We start from the raw sequence: 20,434 nt of genomic DNA, 5'->3' as shown, positions 1-20,434 counted from the left end.
AGAGTGGGAACTCACTAGTGATGTGCCGGATCATTAAAAATATTGATCCGCGGATACGGATACGGATCTTTGGCATCAAGATCCGCGGATACGGATAAGGATCTTAACTTTCTTACTCAGTCGGTGTCGGTGCTCGTGAATTTGAAACGATAGTTCACGCCACTTGACTTGATCCGTTAAAAAATACGAATATGTATGACGGCCACTTCGAAGAATCACGGATGAGTGCACAAACGTCGAAATTAAATATAAACAAACAGCGGGGCGATTGTCTAAAACCTGCATCAATCATTATTAAAATCTCAATTGTTCTGACTGGCTGAATTTGTGCGATTCTTGTTGCAACAATGAGCAACAATGCATTGTGGCCAATAGTGAGCGAGCATTAACCAATCAGAGATGATTGCGATCGTGACATTGTAGCTGTCAAACAACCGCGGTAGGGCCACATGATGACAAAGTCTAACTAATTTCTTACTGGTCTGTGGTCTAGTGCTCCGCCTCCACAGAGTAATATTTGTGCATAATAGTGCTCTATGGATTTTGGAGAGTTTTTGATGTTTTGGGAAGTTGCATTGATTATTATAATAGAATACTTATTATAACATGCATTTCATGGCTTAAATAACTATGTAGGTCTACGTTGCATTTCATTTTCTAATCCTGAAATGTTGTGTACTTAAATATATATTTTGTCGTATGCAATCCGTCTCAAAAGTGTTATCAAATATCATCAACATGGGCACCAAAGGTTTTGATAGCTCTTTCATGGCGCAGTATTCAGCTTACAGCCCCTACAGGTTGATACAGCGAGAGACTGGATTCGAAAACCCAGTGGGAGCGAGCGATGCGATGGCTCGGAGTCTCTACCGTGCTATGAAGCCACTGGCATCCTGGGACTGTGAAATAGGAAACACACCTCCAATCGGTGGCGTTTTCAACCTTGAATTTTCTCCGGAAGGGTAAGTATAACCGTAGATAGCCTTGAAATAAGTTGAATTTGTCATTATAAACTTGAAAATCCCAAATAATGGCAGTAAAATATCTTCTTGCTTGAATAGTAAAAACTATAATCACTACTTGAAAGCTGGGGTACCACAAGGAAGTGTCTTAGGTCCGGTCCTGTACTTATTATACACCTGTGATATTCCAGCACTAGAAAATAACACTATTGCAACATTCGCTGATGATACTGCCATAATAGCAACTGGAGAAAGTCACGAAGAAGCAGTAGAAAAAGTTCAAGCTGCCATAAATAAAGTCAACGATTGGACTATAAAGTGGCGAATTAAGCTAAACGAGTCGAAATCTATGCATATAGATTTTACCAATAAGTTACCAAAATATCACCCAATTTATCTAAATCGGCAACTTATTCCCTACGTAAATACAGCGAAGTACTTGGGTATGACGCTTGACGCAAAGCTTCGATGGAAAGCTCATGTTAAAAAGAAACGTGAGGAGTTAGAATTACGCTACAAAAAAATGTATTGGCTGCTTGGAAGGCATTCCACGCTCTCATTACATAATAAACTTATGCTATACAAGCAAGTTCTGATGCCTGTATGGACGTATGGTATACAACTCTGGGGGTGTACTAAACCGACCAATGTTCAAGTAATACAGAGATTCCAGAACAAAGTACTCAGGGAAATAACAAATGCACCCTGGTATGTAAGAAATCACGATCTCCACAGGGACCTTAAGATAGAGTTCGTAAACAAAATCATCCAAAAGTACGCAGAAGCTCACCAACATCGACTTCGCCATCATGTTAATTTGGAGGCTGTGAAGCTTCTAGATAACATGGATATCAAAAGGAGGCTCAAAAGAACCAAGCCGTTCGAATTAGTGTTAAAAAGTACATAAGTGCAGCGTTTGTGTAATAGTGCTTGTGCTACTTTATTTTTCTAGGTCACAAGAACATAGTGAACTGTAAGTACGTGTTAGAATAAACTAAGGACAGTTATTGGACTGTAAATTAGATTTAAAAATTAATCATAAGTAGAAGTTTAAGCTAGAATAATATTACTTATTAGCCCATAGGCTAGATGGTAGTAGTAATAAAGCTGCCATTTTATAATGGTGCTTTATGGTAGGAAAAAAAAAAAAAAAAAAAAAAAAATAATCACTACCCATGTTATAAATGTGAAATTGATTAGTTTGTTGGTTTGTCCTGCAATCACGCCGCAACGGATCGGTGTGATTTTCGCATGGATATAGTTAAACACCTGTAGGGTGACATAGGATATTTTTTATCCTAGAAAATCCAACAGTTGCCACAGAATATTAAAAACTTAAATACACGCGGTCGATGTCGCGGGCATTTATTGAGTAAATATATACCAGAAATATCAGAATTTAATAATGCAGATAAACAGTGCTTTTTAGGGTTTTGTATACCCAAAGGGTCCCAACTGAACCCTATTACTAAACCTCTGCTGTCCGGCTGTATCTTGTATAAGCTTCTTTTCAGATCTCTCTTAGTTTTAAAACAGAGTGTTAAAATTTTCACAGAATGTGTATTTCTATTGCTGTTATAACAACAAATAATGTACAGAACCCTAAACCCTAATTAAAGCTTCTTTTTTAGATCTCTCTTAGTGGCCGCCTGTGAGAAGAAATCCATACAAATATTTGACCCCCTTACCCATAAAAGGATTCACTCAGTTAGTGATGCACATTCTGACTGTGTTAATTGTGTCAAGTAAGTTCGGATTGTTTTATATTAAATGAGTATTTTACATATGTATACATAATATAGTGTGCACACAAAATATCTCTAAAACTTACAAATTTTAATCTGAAGTTATATGAGAGGTTGAATATGCTGATGCTGCTTAACTTAACTATTACTAAGTAGGTACTGATAAAGATTTTAGATTTGAATGTATTATTCTCAACAATCAGGTAGGTAATTTTATTTTCTTGGACCTGCCCTTAACACATCTCCCTTCTGCCTCAGCCTCTGATTCCGGTTGCGATTCCAATGTATTTATTTATTTTAGATTAAACATATTTTTTTTGTCATTTATAATAATCCAAATATTTATAAATTAATGTTGATGACAAGAGATACTATTAAGGTTTATAATAAACTGAAGTTGTTGATATTATAAAACTTTTTTTTACATTTCGAAATAAGAAACATAGATGTGTATATGCTTACAAACCAGGCCACTTAAGCAATGTCAATTCGTTTGTGTATCTACTATTATAAGTCAATGGATGTAACATTCAGAATTTTTATGTCCTTTAGATTTCTGGACGGAAGAATGTTTGCAACTTGCTCAGATGACACCACGATAGCATTGTGGGATGTTAGAAACTTAAAGAAGAAAATCCGCTCCCTCCTAGGCCATTCCAATTGGGTGAAGAATATTGAATTTTCCGTCAAAGACAAACTTCTAGTCACGTCTGGACTGGACGGCAGCATTTATACCTGGGATATCAATTCCTACACAGAATTCAACCTAGTGTACCAAAGAGTGTTTCATGCGTCTGGGCTTATGCGGTGTAGATTGTCCCCGGATGCCAGGCAGATGGTGATGTGTACCACTGGTGGTTTGCTGGTCATCATACATGACTTGAACTTAACTACGTTGGCAAAGGATTTACATGGATTTAAGGTAAGTAACATTTAAACATATAAAAGGAAAGGTGACTGACTGATCTATCAATGCACAGCTCAAACTACTGGCTAAAATCCAGCGGCTCCCTACGACTCGTTTGATGGCGTCTGTCCACCATGACAATGGCCATGTTGTTGTTGGAAGAGGGTCTTTCAACATGGTCGCCATGCTAGCACCTTGGGACCACAACATCTATCGGTTTTTCGAACTATGTACCCTGCCTATTGCCCCTCCTCATTTCTTATTGTGATTACTGTATATTGGTTTAAATATACAGTATAATAAGTAGTGTGGTTGGTTTGTTGATTTGTCCTTCAATCACGTAGCAACGGATTGACGTGATTTTTTGCATATAGTCAAAGACCTGGAGAGTGACATAGGCTACTTTTTAACCCGGAAAACCAAAGAGTTCCCATGGGATTGTTATAAACCTAAATCCACGCGGACGATCATCTAGCATTTCATAACGTTACTAGCTGTTTAATAGTTCACTTATCCACAGCCAAATCTGTATAGACTGATGCAAATGAGCCAGCAGGTGATTCCGATAGCAGCCATGTACGACCACCTGTTTGACGTCCAGCGTACCGAGAACAGGGTCGAGTTCGTCTCGGACTTTCCTGATGGCAATGACGCCGAGGTCGTCAGCGCCTTACAGGTAAACTAACAAACTATTCTATGAAAATAATCTTTTTAAGGTATAAGTAAAGTCGTGTTTTACAGCATGAACCATTGTCATGTCTGAAGTGCAACTCATGGCAATTTGGCAGTCAAATCATAAACAATTCGTCTCACGAATGAGTCGCGCATGATGATGAATTTATGCATGCTAATTAAAACATCTCCAGACTTCCTCTCTTACCTCTTCATTCTACTTGTAAGTGCTTAAAGGTCATCCGAAATTGCAAATCGTCAACACTGGCTGTTACATACTTATTATCCTACTTTAGTTTTCCTTCATCATCATCATGATCAACCCATCACCGGCTCACTACAGAGCATGGTTCTCCTCTCAGAGTGAGAAGGGTTTTGGCCATAGTCTACCACGCTGGCCATGTGCGGATTGGTACACTTGAAACACCTATCAGAACATTATGGTGAACTCTCAGGCATGCAGGTTCCTCATGATGTTTTCCTTCACGGTTAAAAGCAAATGATATTTAATTAATAAAAACGCACATTACTCTGAAAAGTAAGAGGTGCGTGCCCGGGATCGAACCCCCGACCTCCGATTAGAAGGCGGACGTCCTAACCACTAGGCTATCACAGCTTTTTTTCCTTAGTTTGATTAAAAGGTAAACGCGTAGCTTCTTGCTGAAATACCTAAGAGTACTTAGTTTTAACTTTAAAATAAAACTAAGAAAAGCTAAAGTATACAAATGGCGCACTTTTACAGATCCATCCGCAAGGCTGGTGTGCATTGAGTAGGAACATAAGCCATGATGATCGATCTGAGGTGAGAAAATAGTTTTGAATATTTTAATTGACTTCATAGTGAAAATGCATTTTAAGTAAAGTTGAACTAAAATATGATGAAAATCGTCTGTTTGTGTCTTTAGTTGATTATCAATATTTTTCTATATAAAATGATTCATTACCTATTATTAAAAAGATTTTTAATAGGATGTGATTATTGATAACTCTCAGTACAATTAAAAGTTTTGGTTTGCGATTCTAGTTTCGATATAATCGCCAAACACTCATTTTAGAGGATCTGACTAGCAAAGATATTCAAGAACGAGGGACATGCGTGTTGAGGACTGACACTCTAGTTTTGACTGTTACTACAAACTGATACTTATATTAGATGGGCTGTCCACTGTAGATGACCAAAGTGCAAGAAAGTATGGTCTGTTCTTATGCTGTATGAAGACAGATCTCTGGTGGACACCCATATAGTCATCACCATCATGATCAACCCATCGCCGGCTCACTATAGAGCACGGGTCCCCTCTCAGAGTGAGAAGGGTTTTGGCCATAGTCTACCATGTTGGCCATGTGCTGATTGGTAGACTTCACACACCTTTGAGAACATTATGGAGAACTCTTAGGCATGCAGGTTTCCTCACAATGTTTCCCTTCACCGTTAAAGCAAGTGATATTTAATTAATTAAAACGCACATAACTCCGAAAAGTTAGACGTGCGTGCCCGGGATCGAACCCTCGACCTCCGATTAGAAGGCGGACGTCCTAACGACTAGGCTATCACACCCATATAGTATGATCCCCTATAACTTAATGTCTATTTTTATTTACCAGTGGTCTTGCATACACGACATCCAGCCAAGCGAGATAGTGTCAGAAAAGAGCTGTCGAGACACTTCCTCCCCCCCGCCGCCGCGCGTCCCCGCCCCGCGCAGACCCGCGCGCCGCACTCGTTCGACCCCTTACCGCCGACTCCGTCCCATGGCGTCCGTCACACCCGCGGGCGAACAGTCGTGAGTAGCTTCATACAACGTACATAGATATCCATAGCTTTAGGCAACCACATCCGGCCAGACGACGCAGTGACAGAGAGAGCTGTTGTGACACTTCCTCGCCCGCGCCGCTGTGCGTGCGTCCACGTCCCGCGCACACCTTCATCTGCGCGGCGCACTTCAACACACCGGGGTAACAGTCGTGAGTATTTCTTACACCTTACATAATATCCAAAGCTATAGGTAAGGTGACGCAGCTTCAGAGAAGAGTTGTCAATATACTTCCTTCAACACACTGGGGTAACAGACGTGAGTAGCTCTATACATTGTTCGTAGGTATCCATAGCTGTAGGTAAACACATCGTGCAAGGCGACGCAGTTTCAAGAGCTGTTGATATACTTTTTTCAACACACTGGGGGAACAGGCATGAGTAGCTTCATACGCCTTGATCAGATATCCAAAGCTGTAAGTTACCACATCCACATCCGACGCAGTTTCAGAAATTAGCTGTCGATATACGTCCCTGAACACATGAATAGCTCCATAGTTCATTTATAGTCATTTATATTTCTAGCTACATGCTTTAGGTAGTACATAAACCACATTCAGGCAGGCGACACAGTCAAAAGAGATTTAAATTTATTCTTATAGATGAGGCTGTATTCTGTAGTATGTACCTGCATTATAAAAAACTTAAGTAAATTAAGCTTTAGACTGCATATATCCGAGAGCCACTTCAAACCTTTTGGGCCATGTGATTTCATCCATTCCATGCATGTCTCGTAAAGTTTGGGTGCTCCATCAGAGTGATTTGTGATAACGTTACCAGTTCGTTATTATTACTCGATAAAGAGTTTTAGGTAGAACTTTTTATAGGTAGAATTACGCAAGGCTTGGCCATGATGTGTTCGTTTTAGCGAAGACAGTATGAATCATATGAATGATTGCTTAGAGAAACAAATCATTTTTGAAATTGTTTGTTATGCTTTGAATATTTACACTTTAAAATATGTAGCTGCATTATCAAAAGCAGTTGCTTACTTGGTCAGTAGTAAAGTAGCCAACATTTGCGATTAGGCCTTCGGAAAGCCCGAGTCGATCACGCGAAGAGCCAGAGCCGGAGCCCGAGGCCGGCCCGAGCGCGCCGCGACCCGACGCGCCCCGTGCAGACGCGGCCCCCGCCAGGCTCGTGCCGGTGAGTTGTTGAAGCCTGTTACTGTGAGCATACCTCATGTTTCCACTTTAATCCGGTTCGAAGGACCATAACACCACCACACTTCACCACAACCTTATGCTTTTTGCTATCAAAACTGAATAGGTATAACATTCGAGGCTTGATTTTGATCTTAGATGAGACCATGATTAAGCTTAGGGCAGTATTAGTCTTAAAAAAATCTATTTCTAGCATTCATTTCATTCAATATCATTTTCAATTGATATAAGACTACTGTTTGTCCAAAAACGTATACAGTACGCGGCAGAAAATATTGTACATCGACCTTAAGAAAGACATAGCGGTTTCGTAGAGCGTTGTCTCTGTCGTTGAGACCGACAAGATGTCACATAGGCATGAGTGACAGAGACAACGCTCTACAAAGCCGAAATCTCATTCTAAAGGTTGATGAACAATATTTCTTGCTTCCTACTGTCAGTGATATTTGACATCTACTGCTAAATGGTCTCTCAGTTTATGGTTTTTTAATAAAGTTTGATTTCACTGTTTACTTTGATTAGCCCAAATTCTCATTAACCATTGATATAATATGGTTATTCTTCATAAACACGGGGATATATAAAATTAAGAGGTATAATTATTTCTGTCCAGGGTTTGTCGAGCATACAGAATGATGTATGGGAGGCCTCTATTACGATCAAACAACAGAGAATGCTCCAAGAGATGTACAGCAGGTAACAATATTACAAATTATACAATTATGAAATATTGCTAATATTCACATACAAATACTAACATAATTTATAAGAGCGGCTCACTTTAACAGTCTTCATCAATTCCAAGTTAATTGTTTATTGTTCTTATTCAGAAATCATTTCCGAAATACAAGACAAACCAAATTAAAAGACAAGAGTCACGGCGGTTACGCACTCATTTGATCCGAGTCCGTGAAAATACGTTCCTTTTTGTTTTGTATGGGAGCTTATGACATAATATGTCGTAGATAATCGCTGGTATTGTCACGGATGACGGAAGTGCAGTGCGTAATCGCCGTAACTAAAGTGAAAAAATAGGAACATTTTTAGTTTTTTAAATCATACCTGGTCTAGGTAGGACCTAGGTCATCTTCAGAGAAAAGTTATGAAAATGGCGAACATTCAATTTGACAATATCTTAAGATATAAGAATAGTAACGAAAGTGAATAATAATAATAGGAATATTTTAATTTTTTTAGATCATGCTTAGTTGAATTAGTCTAGGTCATCTGCAGAGAAAAGCTATGAACTGATTAATGATTTTAGTATTTCGTGATTTTCGTATGTATTATAATGTAAAGAACGGGTACATACTACGATTAATATGATGATATCGATATGAATTAATATTTCAGAGGTCAGGGGTTCTAACATTTCTAGTTATGTGTATTTTTAGCAATTAAATATCATCATCATCAATTAATATTGTGAGGAAACCTGCATGCCTTAGAGTTCTCCATAATGTTCTCAATGGTGTATGAAGTTTGCCAATACGCACTTGGCCAGCGTGATGAAATGGCCAAACCCTTCTGCTCTCTAGTGAGCCGGCGATAAATTGGTCATCATGATGACGATGTACCTACTATGATATAAGTGGGATAGACGGTCTGACTGGTTGTGTGGGGCAGGGGGCAGGTGGGGCGCAACTTCAACATGCAGCGCATCATGGGCATCAACACCGGCATCACACCGCCCGGTGTGCTGCGCGCGCGCCACCTGCACGCGGCGCCCGCACGCCTCTTGCCTCGCCTCCACGCCTCGCCCGTGCCTTCCTCCTCCGCGCCCGATGCCGCCGCCTCCTCGTCTAGCTCTGCGAGTTCGTCCTCCTCCAGCGACAGGTATTACATCTTTTGGATCGTCTTGCACGACATTATTCTTCCCGCCATTTAGATTGTGGCATTGTGGCGAGCAATTTGGACAGGACAAAGTCCAACTTTGCCTGTGAGAGTGTATCCGGAATAGTCTCAAGGTATGCGGCAGATGTGGTCAAAACCCTGCTTGTTGTTTAGAGCTCTTTTAAAGGTTACACTAAAGCCCCGCCATCATATCGGATACAACTTGGGACTTCACGCCGCCAGGCGAGATGCGCGCACGCCTCGCTCGCGCCTTTCTCCGCGCCCGATGCCGCCGCCTCCTGGTCTAGCTCGACGAGCTCGTCCTTCAGTTGACAGGTATCCAATGTAACTCCAATGCATAATAGTTTGATGCAATATTAATTGCATTGACTCGAGATGTAGAGACTACCAATCCAATATTCCAAAACCAAATTGAATTTAGAAAAAAATCTTGGATAAATTCAACCTCAATCTTTGAAATCAATGATAATAATGAAACCTTTGACGGTTATCTCACCTGTTTGATTATTCCAGTGCAGTATGGTATATTTTGCTCGGTTTGGTTTCCACATGGCATCGTGCCGGAACGATAAATCGCTTGAAGGCACTGCCATAATATAGTCTCCCAAAAGACTCGACTAGAACCAAATTTCTCTTGCCGGGAATCGCAACCAGGACCTCCCATTTATCCCTCCCACTGTGCTAGGAACAAAAACAAAATCCGCAAATTTTTGTTTATATCTGGTCATTCTAAAAGTTTTCCGTAGAAATTGAATTAAGTATCAATGGTCACAGCATATCGCCATCGACCTCGGGACAGACGCCGCGGATCGCAGTACAGACGCCGCGGCGCGAGAGCACGAGCTCGTGCGACGACGACCCGGCCGAGACCCGCCACTACATACGACAGAACCGCGAGAGGCTGCTCTACTACATAGAGGAGACCAACCTGGGCAAAGGATTCATAAAGGTAGGATAGAAGCAGGTGTTACTTTGTTCATGATACACACGGAACATTATCAACTGGTAGACACCACAGCTGGACATATTAGGTCTCTTGTAGGGATATCCACAGGCCATAGTCTTGCGCTGCCTTAATCCAGCGGCTCCGTGCGACTCGTTTGGTGTCATCTGTACACCTAGGGGTGTTCTTCCAACGCTGCGCTTTCCGTTGCATAGTCGCCATTCTAGCACCTTGTCGTATCTTTTTTTCGAACTATGTGTCCTGTCCAGTGATCCACTTCGCAACCCGTTTAACTATGTCGGCTACTCTGGTTCTCCCATGGACCTCATTTCTAATTTGATAAAATAAATAAATAGGTATAGTACACGACAGGTCGAAATCGCAATCGTGGAGGGAACGCCCCGCACACCCGCACAGCCCCCGCGCTAAACTATTCATCATATTCAATATTCAACAGGAACTATGCTTTTCGGCGGACGGGCGTCTAGTGTGCTCGCCATTCGGACGCGGCATGCGCCTCTTAGCTCTCAATGATAACTGCGCAGAGTTGTCGCACTGCGTACAAGAACTCAACGGACCCACACAGATGGTAGACGTCGGCAAAAGCCTCTTCATCCACCAGGACCTCGTAGTCAGCTCCAAGTTCAGTCCCAGGCATCACCTCCTCGTCACAGGATGCCTTGAAGGCAAAGTGGTCTGGTATGATCCCTACAGTGGACCCTCGGTGTATTAGAACTAGATATAATGCGTAATAAATGACTCCTCACGCGCCATTTTAACTTTATGTGTCAAATTTCATGTCAAAAGTACGATTTCAAAGGTGAACCCACAGAACAAGGACTATTAGAAGTAGCCCTATTGTGATACTTACTGTTAGAGCGAGATAGCTAAATGCATTTAAGCTCTTATTAGAACGTGACAAAATGATTATGTTTTGTCCATATCACCGTGGCCACTTTTTTTTGTTTGCCAAAATTAATTTGTACGTGAGATTTTCGCAAACAACGTGAAGTGTAGAAGGAATGACATTTCACAAGTAAGAAAATTTGCTTGAGCGAGAGGGACTGAGGGGGCCACGCTAGTTGCAAATCTGGACATATCTGTGGGTGAACCATACTTTTGACATGACAGTTGACCCATAGAATTAAAATGACGCGTGAGATGTCATTTTTTACATTTTTTAATAAATTCACTACTCATTATACTCTTTTATTCCTCAATCCCGGATACTGAAACGGCTTTTAAAACTTCAATTGTTATTTTATGAAAATTTGTCATAACTATAACCATTATTATAAAATCCTGAATTTGGCTTTTGGTATATTGGCGCAGTCGAAGCGACGCGACGTCTTTAATAAAATGTTTAAATTGCAACTTTTATAATGTACTTGTGGAGTGGAGAAAATTCTCTGCGTCCATAATGGAGATAGAGTTATTACTCACGCGTCAAGTTACGATGAACGAACAATAAAATAAAATCGTACTTTGGACAGACGTGAGAACTCATTTTGTACGCTGATCACGGGTTCAAACTAGGAGCGTGCTAGAGTCTTAAAGTAACCTCAAAAATTTGTTAATGTTTCAGTATACGGTCGTCATTATATTATTTCATCATAGGTTAGTGTTGCCAATTCCGTATTTTGAAAAACGGGATCATAGTTTTATGTTTCATTCAATAACCTAAGATTGTTAAACGGATATTTAGAATATCAATGTTTTATATTCTTTTAAGTTCCTAGAATGCATAAGAATAATTTGCTATACTTAATTTGCTCAGGATAAAGTGGAAGAAAATTGACAATCTAGTGTTGTGTTCATAGTATATTATTTTGTTGAATGATGTGACTTATATACTAAACTTAGGGTAAGCCTCCACTGCAAAATTTCACCGCGCGATTTTTTGCAGAATTCTGTGACATTGATATTGTATGGAGTTGTTAGTGCGTATTTTTGTCTCAAGTGCGTAGGCGGCTTCACACTTTAGCAATGCGGGCGTACCTACTTATAGACTAGGTACCTACAGACTCCATATAGGTAAATACCGTAACGCATGCTTAATCTAGTGACTGAATTCAAAAAAATAATTTTTGACAATTGACAAAAAACTTTTCAAATCCCTTCGCTGTTTATTTGGACATAAATCATGACTGTCACAAGATGTTAGTTGTATACGAGGCGTATGACTGCGTACGCGACAGGTCGATGCGTGTGAGCGCAGAAGGCGTGCGGGGCGTCCCCCCGCCTCATACCCCGATCGTCATCTCGACCTGTCGCGTACTACAGTACGCGGCAGAAAGCAATGTACATGGACTTTAGAAGGAGATAGCAGATTTATAGAGCGTTGTCTCTGTCATTGAGACCGACAAAACGTCATATAGGTATGAGTGACAGAGACAATGCTCTACAAAGCCGAAATGTCATTCTAAAGGCCGATGTACATTACTTTCTGCTGCGTGCTGTATAGGTATTGTATAAAAAAACAGATCTCATCAAAGTTGTACTTTAAGACTTATTTTGAATTGGGTCACTTTAATATTAAGCGTGCGGTATGTTATCAAAATACTATCAGTGTTGTGCAAGAATGCCATGTCATATGAGTGGTGTATTCGAAATAAAAGATAGCTTCATTTTGTAATGAACAGCTCATATTAGCTCGGTTGTAAAGGCAGCTTTTTCAATGTAAATAATGGATACACACCAACATGACGTTACATATTATAAATGTTATAGATGTATCTCACGAAGAATTTTACCTACATTCAATTATGTATTTTAAAAACCTTTAGTATATTATAGTATACATTCTATAGACTAGAGCATAATGTTTCCAACAGTATCCTTATATTTGACAATTATGTAGGTCTTTAACTAAATTAACAGGTCTAGAATTTGTACTACCACAGCTTAAATACATAGGTACAGTATGACAATGGCCATGATGTTTTTGAAGAGACTGCTTTACAGTCATAGCAGTTAGCATCGACATGTACCCGAACGATTGCTCCACTAAGTAGGTACTAAGATAAATAATAATTAAAGTTTGTTCTCCCGACTTCTGCCGGTCGGAATAATACTTTGACCTTGGTCCCTGTCTCTGCAGGATTCCTCTATCTGAACTTCTCCGTCGACCGACTGTATGAAGTACCTATTTCTTTAGGCTGTGGCACTACTTTTAGACCTTGTCAATTTAGTTTAAAAAACTGTACTACTGAACATCTTTGCTGTGAAAGCCTCTGTAGTATGTGTTAGTAGAATTTAAGGTACAGCACGCGGCAGAAAGTACACATTTCGGCTTTGTAGAGCGTTGTCTCTGTCACTCATACCTATATGACGTTTTGTCGGTCTCAACGACAGAGACAACGCTCTACAAATCTGCTATCACCTTCTAAAGGTCGATATATATTACTTTCTGCCGCGTACTGAACATAGACACTTATCTATTAGCTACGTGTAAAATTTTTAATTGTAGGCTGTATTTTGTAGGCTGATTTTTAATCGCCAAATGAACTTGAGAGACATTGCCCCGGGCGCGGGGACTGGACGCTTTGAAGACAAAATGTATGGCGCTCTATGAAACGAAATACAAGCGCCGCTGTACATACGTTTCGTTCTAGAGAGCGCAAAACATTGTTTATCATACATTTGGCATTAGAGGGGGTTTTATGGGAGTTTGAGCTTTCTCTCTTCTGATTGTAGCATAGTATGTGTTTTGTTTTTTTCTCATACGTAGGTGATGAAAAATAGTCTGTGTCACTCACACTTCGTATATTGAATTCCTCGCTACGCTCTGAATTTAAAATAACGCCGTCAAGGTACAAAATTATCACTTTGGCCTCGTGTAACACAAATAACTATTGTGTTCGTCTCGTCTGCGGGCTCGGGGCGATGCTATATCCCAAAATGACGAATAACTTTGACATTTTGATTTTTCAATACAAAAACCATAGTCGTTATTCCTGTTAAACATTTGGCGACTGAAAAATCAGCTCATAAAAGCAGAATTATAAAATTTTCTTGTCTGTTATCTATTTAGATTCATGTCTAATAGGTGTTCAACCATTTTTTAATAGAATCGATGTCATTTATGGGTCTGCTTGCACTTTTATAGTGCTTTTTCTGTTATAAATAAGTATATTCAACTGATCCGTAGCTATGTGACGCTTTTTCGGTCTCAATGACAAAGACTATACGGTCTAAGAGGCCGAAATCTCTTTCTAAAGTTCGATGTCCAATCTTTCCTGCCGGGTACTGTACTACGCGTCATGAATGTTGAAACTGCAAAGTTATGTGAGGTACAGATGCGAAGGACAAAAGCGCCGAAGTGTCACTTTAAAGACACGCTATTGTGTTATGGCTCACTTTTTTTTATTCAAGTAAGTAAGAAAATAGTTTCATATTTGTGCCTTTTGGGGTGGAGACCATGGGTCCGTGGGGCGAGGATGCTAGATCCTTTTTTAAGGACCTTTCATCCCGTCTCGCGGAATCCACGGGGGACCGGAGGGCTGGCAGTTACCTCGGTCAGCATATTAGTCTGGCCATTCAACGAGGTAACGCTGCCAGCGTTCTGGGCACCCTGCCTCGTTGCGGTGGTTTAGATGATATTTTCGATTTGTAATTTTTATGTTCTAGAATAAGTTTGGTATTTTTGTTTTTTGTATCTTCCTAGTAAAACTACACTTTTTTACACTCAAAACTAACATTAAAATCCATCTTTAAAACATGGGTGAATACGCATCTTCTAAGAGGCGCGCTCTATCTTAGCCTGCATGATCACTTGCCAGCAGGTCTGATTACAGCTAAGTGCTAGTCTATACATTATTAAAGTGTTCTGGCGCGCTTCGATTGGTTGATTTTCGCGCCAAACATTGCAACTATAACACATTAGTAAATATCTAATATTTTATTCAAAGTAGCTACATACATAGTACACTTTTTGAATGTAGTGTTGTTATTCGTTGCAACTTCATCTCATACAGGCCAAAGTTGTTAAGTCTCCTTCTGTTTTAACTTTCATGACGCGTATTGAAACCAAATTTTCGACACAATTTTTATAACCATATTTTATTTAAGTAGGTAGATATAAAATAAAACCACTGTACTAAACACGATAAAATGTATTTAACAGGCATACAATCTACAATGATTCTTAAAAATCCATGTACAAAAACGACTACATATACCTTAACTATTCAAAGAATAAAGTGGTAAACTACAATGCAGCTAGTTTTTGTTTTTCACTTTAAAAAGAATACTAGGCATTTAGAATGACTATAGTCGACGCTTTTTAAACTGAGTCGTCGAGTTATATGTCTGTTTCGCTCGCACTTATCTACGACCTGTAACTGCGAGCGAAACAGACAAGATAACTCGACAACTCAGTTTAAAATATCTAATATTCCTCTTTCGCCTCCGAAGCGCATAATTTTTGCTAGAAATAGGAATGACAATAGATCAACGGGCGGGATTCAAACATATGACCTTTCGGATTTCATTCAACCCCCTGAAGAAGGTCGTTATCACGAGAAGACCCGTAAGAACACATTTTTCAATGCTGAAATTGCATGTGACGTCAGCAACAAGAGTGGGCCGTGTGAAAGATGCTTTTTTACTTGGTATTTAGACACTTTCTGAAAAACATTCCAACCCACAAACAAGTCAAAATTAAGATATGAACAAACTCATTACAGTAAACTGACATGTTACATAGCGAAAGAAATATCTAGGATCAGGATATTTTTGATCCTTAGATTATGAACATATTTGATGAGAGAGTTAGTCCCTCCATCAAGAACAGTTCTTCAATTGTGTTTTTTCATGTATCCTACGGTGAGTCACTGCCAGGCTATTCTAGAAGAAATGAAAGTTCCAGATCTTGCAGTCTCCTTAACCCATTGAGCTATTAAGGCTTCGGGTTTAAACATGGCCGCCTTCCTTCAGCTTAGCCACTAGGGTGTCTACATCTGGGACGATGGAACCAGCTTGCCTCACTGGGGGATCTTCTACGCTGACGATTTTGATTCTAGGTGACAAGTCAACACCAAGGTCCTTTGCGCTGACTTTCTTCATTGGCTTCTTTTTGGCTTTCTGAAAAAGAAAAATTTTATCAGCTCAAGAATCTTGATGTCTGACAGATAATGTTGTGAAATGGGCAGTACTCAGGTTTTTAAGTAGTTTCTATAAAGCTTAAAAATCTGGTGAGTATTCTAATCAAGAAGTAGTTATACTTAGTTCTTAAAATATTGCATGCTTGTAGGTCAAATTGGTAAAAACGCAAGTCAAATTCCTAAAAACGCATCCTAAGAGCTAGCGGGCACCACGGTAAATTTCAAAATCTGAACTATACAACCACATAGAAGCGCCGCACCAGATTTTGATACATTTAAATTATGAATTTAACGATTTTAAAACTTACCGCACCGTGGTGCGCGTGCGCGCTAGCTAATCTGAGTGATCTCTAAGTATCATGATCACACTAGAAACTGATAAACTATAAGACTTCTTGAATTTTTGAAAGATTTTAAAGAATGACTTTGTGACAATGGCGCCGATTCTGTTGTCTTTCTCTAAACTAAATTTAGAGTATCTGCATCCTCTTCTTTTTAATATTGCTAAAACAGGATGGAACATGAATTTTACATTTAAAGACTAAATTTTAGTGCACGGTACAAATTTAAACAATACGCTCGCGACTGGCAGCTAAAGTCTCTATGCTTGATGGCTCGAAATTAAATTTAAAACTGTCAAATTGTGTATGTCCTTTTCATATTATATTAGTAAGAAGAGGATGTGAATGCTCTAAAATTTAGTTGTGCTCAGAATCAGTACCAATGTTAGCTTAACAATATTTGCAGTTGTTCACGGAAACAAGGCTCTAAAAACTAAATAAAGAATTTATACAAACCATAATGTTAGGTAGTGTGGCATATCGGGGCTCGTTCAGCCTAAGATCTGCACTGATCACTGCGGGTAGTTTGGTCTTGATCACCTCCAAACCTCCGTCAATCTCCCTAGTCACTGTCAAACCCTCACCAGTCTTCTCTACCTGAAATATTTTTTTGTAAACTAAGTGTGACGAATCGATACATCCACTTTATTTTCATAATTAAATGTTAGACGGATGCAAGGATCTGTTGTGCACTATAGTAACAAGTGATTTGAAAAGTTTTCGAAAAACCCTGACTGTGGTTTGCACTGCAACTTTTTCAGCCTGCACATTTTATGCACGGGAGATTTATCAAGATTAATCTAATGACGTATCATTTATCAAAATCGGTTGAGCCGTTGAGTAGTTATTAAATTTTTGTGTCAAGTATGCTTTCGGTAGTGGAAGTACCTCCTAACAGCCTCTAATTTTTTCATAGTTTTCAGTTTTCACTTAAAATTAATTAAGACTGACAATTTTTTTACTGAGTATTTAGACATCCATTAATCTTATCATGTTTAAACAAGATAGCTGACAACAATTTTATTTCTTATCTAAGGTTATCTGCCTTAAAAGCAGATCAAATAACATTTGTATATTTAGCACTAATATAGTAAAGTTATATTGTAATACTTATTATTGTTATACCTTACCTTAGAGGCAAAAGTGCCTTGAGGCCAGTCCAGGATGGCAGCAGTCATTTGTGCAGTTTGATTGGAGTCATCATCAATGGCCTATAACAAAGTTGAAATTAAACTAGTTTTTTTTAATTTGTTTTATTTAAAACAAACATACATTTTTAAATACTACATTACATAGTTCATTCCAATTTCCAATGCAGCAAAAACCTGGTCGGGTTTATCCGTGCACCGGCGAAACGAGTTGAAACAAGTTGTGGAATTTTATTATAAGTTTCTCGAGGCGGAGCTTAGGAGTTGCGAGCTTATTATGATTCCTAGTTTGCCTGTTGTTGAACTCACCGATTTTTTTGTAACTGAGAATGTTATATGTCATGCAAAAATTTATTATATTAATTTAAATATATTGAGAAGCTAAAGTAAGAATATCTATTTCCTTAAATTTCTCATAGGGGATTGCGCGGTTTTAAATTATAAATTGCACATATTGCACTTTTTGTAATACGAAAATTTTCCCAATATCTGCCGCTTTACCTAGCAAGATTCCGTAAGACGTAAATGCGAAAGTATGTCTGTCTGATAGCTTTTCACGCACCATTGACTTAACAAACTGACGAAAATCCTGGAGATGGACATGACTTTTTATCACAGAAGATCAAACAGTTCCCAAGGGATTTTTTGAAAAATCCACATGGAAGAAGTTATGACCAATCATCTAATTCAGATATTGAAAGTAATCATCAATTTTTATTTATATGAAATACATACTACCAACCTGCTTCCCAACAATAATAATGTCTGCCTTCTCATCCTGTGAGAGCTTAGCTAGTATTTTGGCTACATGCAGGGGTTGCATGGTGTCATACTCAGCCCCTGCCACCTCCACATGGATAGCTCGGTCTGCTCCCATAGCCAGTGCAGTACGAAGTGTCTCCTAATAAAACAAGATTTATTAATAAATTAAGTCTCAACAACAACACATTGGGGCCGATCTCTCATTGAAACTAAATTAACAGGTCTATCTTTTTCCGCAAGCAACATTATGAAAGGGATAGCGTTTAGACATGTCATTTTAGTTTAGTTTAGAGATTGTGTACAACGGAATTTGCCACATTGAATGATTTATTATGAAAAGGCACTAATAAACACTATCTAGGTATATGTTGCATCAAGCTCAAAGTACTAAATAGTGCTGAGCATTATAAATGGACAGGTTGAGTGGTACATTTGCTGCCATATTATTACCACACTCTTGTTTCTTCACACCTGACTTTCAGAGTGAAGAATAGCAGTCATTGTGGCTAGTTCGTACACAATCTAAAAATTAAATTGACAGGTCTAAATATCTAGTGCTATCCTTTTCTGCAGAGAGCATTATAAAATATATAAATGTTATTTTAGTTTAGAGATTGTGTACAACAGAATTAGCAAAATCAGATTCCTTATTGTATGCTTTATTTATATGGAAAACTTGATCTTATTACAAAAAAAGTTTTACTGATGACTAAATTGACATTTCAACAGTTTTTGCATGGAAAAACTGTCAGGTTTAAAATAAATTTGCATTTAGTGCTTGTTTCAATTTGTTGTAAGAGTGATTGAGTCTTTGCTCACTTGGGCTTGTGCAGGGCCACAAGAAACGGCAATGACTTCACTGGCGAGCTTCTTCTCCTTCATCCTGACAGCCTCTTCCACTGCTATCTCATCAAAAGGGTTCATTGAGTGCTTTACCCCATCAGTCACTACTCCAGTTTTGTCTGGTTTCACACGGATCTGCAAATAATATTGAATTCATTACTGCTTTTACGTACATGTTTAAGATTGATTATCTACATAAGTATTATTTTATAGATCTTTGACGATAGACTTAGACTGTATAGACAATGTGCCAAAAATAACAATAAACAAGGTGAATTAATTTCCAAATAAAATATAAAATCAAATTCCTCATTTTATTTCCAAAAGGTTATAAGGCAATTAAGAGGTGTATGTATTAGTACTTAGCATCGACATAGGAGGTAATAATTCCTACGTAGTAGTACATCCAAATTCTTTGGTACATAGTTAAAATTAACACAATCAAAATAAAATCAAATATAGGGTCAATTCCAATGTCAAATTTAAAAAATGGAATTTCATTAAATAAACTTATCGTTGTAAAATTCGATATATTTCCGCTAAAACTAAAAGTAGAATTTAATTATTTGGAACTAACCAATCTTAGGTGTAGATTCTTCTAAGTTCTAACACTGAATAACTTTGGTTATTTTTCGTGAAAAGTAGTGGTAATTCCTTAAAAGTATTAAACTAAACTAAACTAAAAAAGGAGAAATTGTTATAAATTAAATTGTATCTAAATAAGGTTTCCATAATAAATTATCTCGAACACTAAAAAGTAACCTTTGTACTTTCCTTAATTTAAACGACTTACCTTAACTGCGTAATCAATCACTCTTTTAACACCGACTAACACACGAGACATCTTTAATTTTACTTAAAAATAACTTAAAATTAATAAAAATCTAATAAAAACAAAATTATCTACAACAGCAGTACGAAGTCCAAAAAAAAATGAGCCTAATGAAGTCAGTGTCAGTGCAGTGTTGCCAGTTTTCTCTATGCAATTTCCACTAAAATTGTAATAAAAAACGGAATCTACCCCGATACCTTTGCCCGTACCACGGATCAGAAGTGGCCCGTACTACAAAATAGATTTCTAGCAATAGCAAGCATAAGCTGCTTTTTCCATAAGCTTTTGGCAATCGTATTCATTTTTTATGAACAAAGAAAGTCATTATGTGAAATGTGGGAAAAA

The 20,434-nt window shown here is 38.6% G+C and overlaps 2 protein-coding genes across 4 annotated transcripts; one reads left to right on the top strand and one right to left on the bottom strand.

Moving 5' to 3' along the window:
- The first annotated feature begins 518 nt into the window (after positions 1–518).
- LOC117990669 (DDB1- and CUL4-associated factor 10 homolog) lies at positions 519–14,467 on the top strand. Of its 3 annotated transcripts, XR_011237808.1 has the most exons (12): positions 520–962; positions 2,594–2,707; positions 3,260–3,629; positions 4,135–4,290; positions 5,029–5,088; positions 5,892–6,070; positions 7,128–7,245; positions 7,876–7,958; positions 8,889–9,098; positions 9,891–10,065; positions 10,517–13,338; positions 13,414–14,467. XR_011237808.1 is itself a non-coding variant. In XM_034978138.2 (11 exons), the coding sequence occupies exons 1-11, from the start codon at positions 700–702 to the stop codon at positions 10,790–10,792; spliced, it is 2,004 nt and encodes a 667-aa protein (XP_034834029.1). In that variant the 5' UTR covers positions 520–699; the 3' UTR covers positions 10,793–14,467. The 3 variants fall into 3 exon arrangements, 2 of the variants coding, with proteins under 2 accessions (XP_069360737.1, XP_034834029.1); XM_034978138.2 differs by having other exon boundaries at positions 10,517–14,467; XM_069504636.1 differs by lacking the exons at positions 7,128–7,245; positions 7,876–7,958 and having other exon boundaries at positions 519–962; positions 10,517–14,467.
- Positions 14,468–15,158: 691 nt separating this feature from the next.
- Positions 15,159–20,211, bottom strand: Etfb (Electron transfer flavoprotein beta subunit). The gene is made up of 6 exons (XM_034978143.2): positions 20,051–20,211; positions 19,234–19,392; positions 18,395–18,553; positions 17,635–17,715; positions 16,961–17,101; positions 15,159–16,143 (listed from the first exon to the last, which is right to left on the bottom strand). The coding sequence occupies exons 1-6, from the start codon at positions 20,099–20,101 to the stop codon at positions 15,973–15,975; spliced, it is 762 nt and encodes a 253-aa protein (XP_034834034.1). The 5' UTR covers positions 20,102–20,211; the 3' UTR covers positions 15,159–15,972.
- Between the last annotated feature and the right edge of the window lie 223 nt (positions 20,212–20,434).

The sequence above is a fragment of the Maniola hyperantus genome, chromosome 18 (assembly GCF_902806685.2).
Source record: "Maniola hyperantus chromosome 18, iAphHyp1.2, whole genome shotgun sequence".
Taxonomy (NCBI): domain Eukaryota; kingdom Metazoa; phylum Arthropoda; class Insecta; order Lepidoptera; family Nymphalidae; genus Maniola; species Maniola hyperantus.
This window is presented reverse-complemented; position numbering and strand designations above follow the sequence as displayed.

Bases quoted from the DNA above. Each gene is read 5' to 3' on its own strand.
- LOC117990669 (XM_034978138.2), top strand. From the start codon at position 700: ATGCAATCCGTCTCAAAAGTGTTATCAAATATCATCAACATGGGCACC. The intron at 6,071-7,127 runs GTGAGTAGCTTC...ATTTGCGATTAG, and splicing joins ACACCCGCGGGCGAACAGTC to GCCTTCGGAAAGCCCGAGTC. The intron at 7,246-7,875 runs GTGAGTTGTTGA...ATTTCTGTCCAG, and splicing joins CCCCCGCCAGGCTCGTGCCG to GGTTTGTCGAGCATACAGAA.
- Etfb (XM_034978143.2), bottom strand. From the start codon at position 20,101: ATGTCTCGTGTGTTAGTCGGTGTTAAAAGAGTGATTGATTACGCAGTT. The intron at 17,716-18,394 runs GTTGGTAGTATG...ACTTTGTTATAG, and splicing joins TTATTATTGTTGGGAAGCAG to GCCATTGATGATGACTCCAA. The intron at 17,102-17,634 runs GTAAGGTATAAC...AAAATATTTCAG, and splicing joins AAGGCACTTTTGCCTCTAAG to GTAGAGAAGACTGGTGAGGG.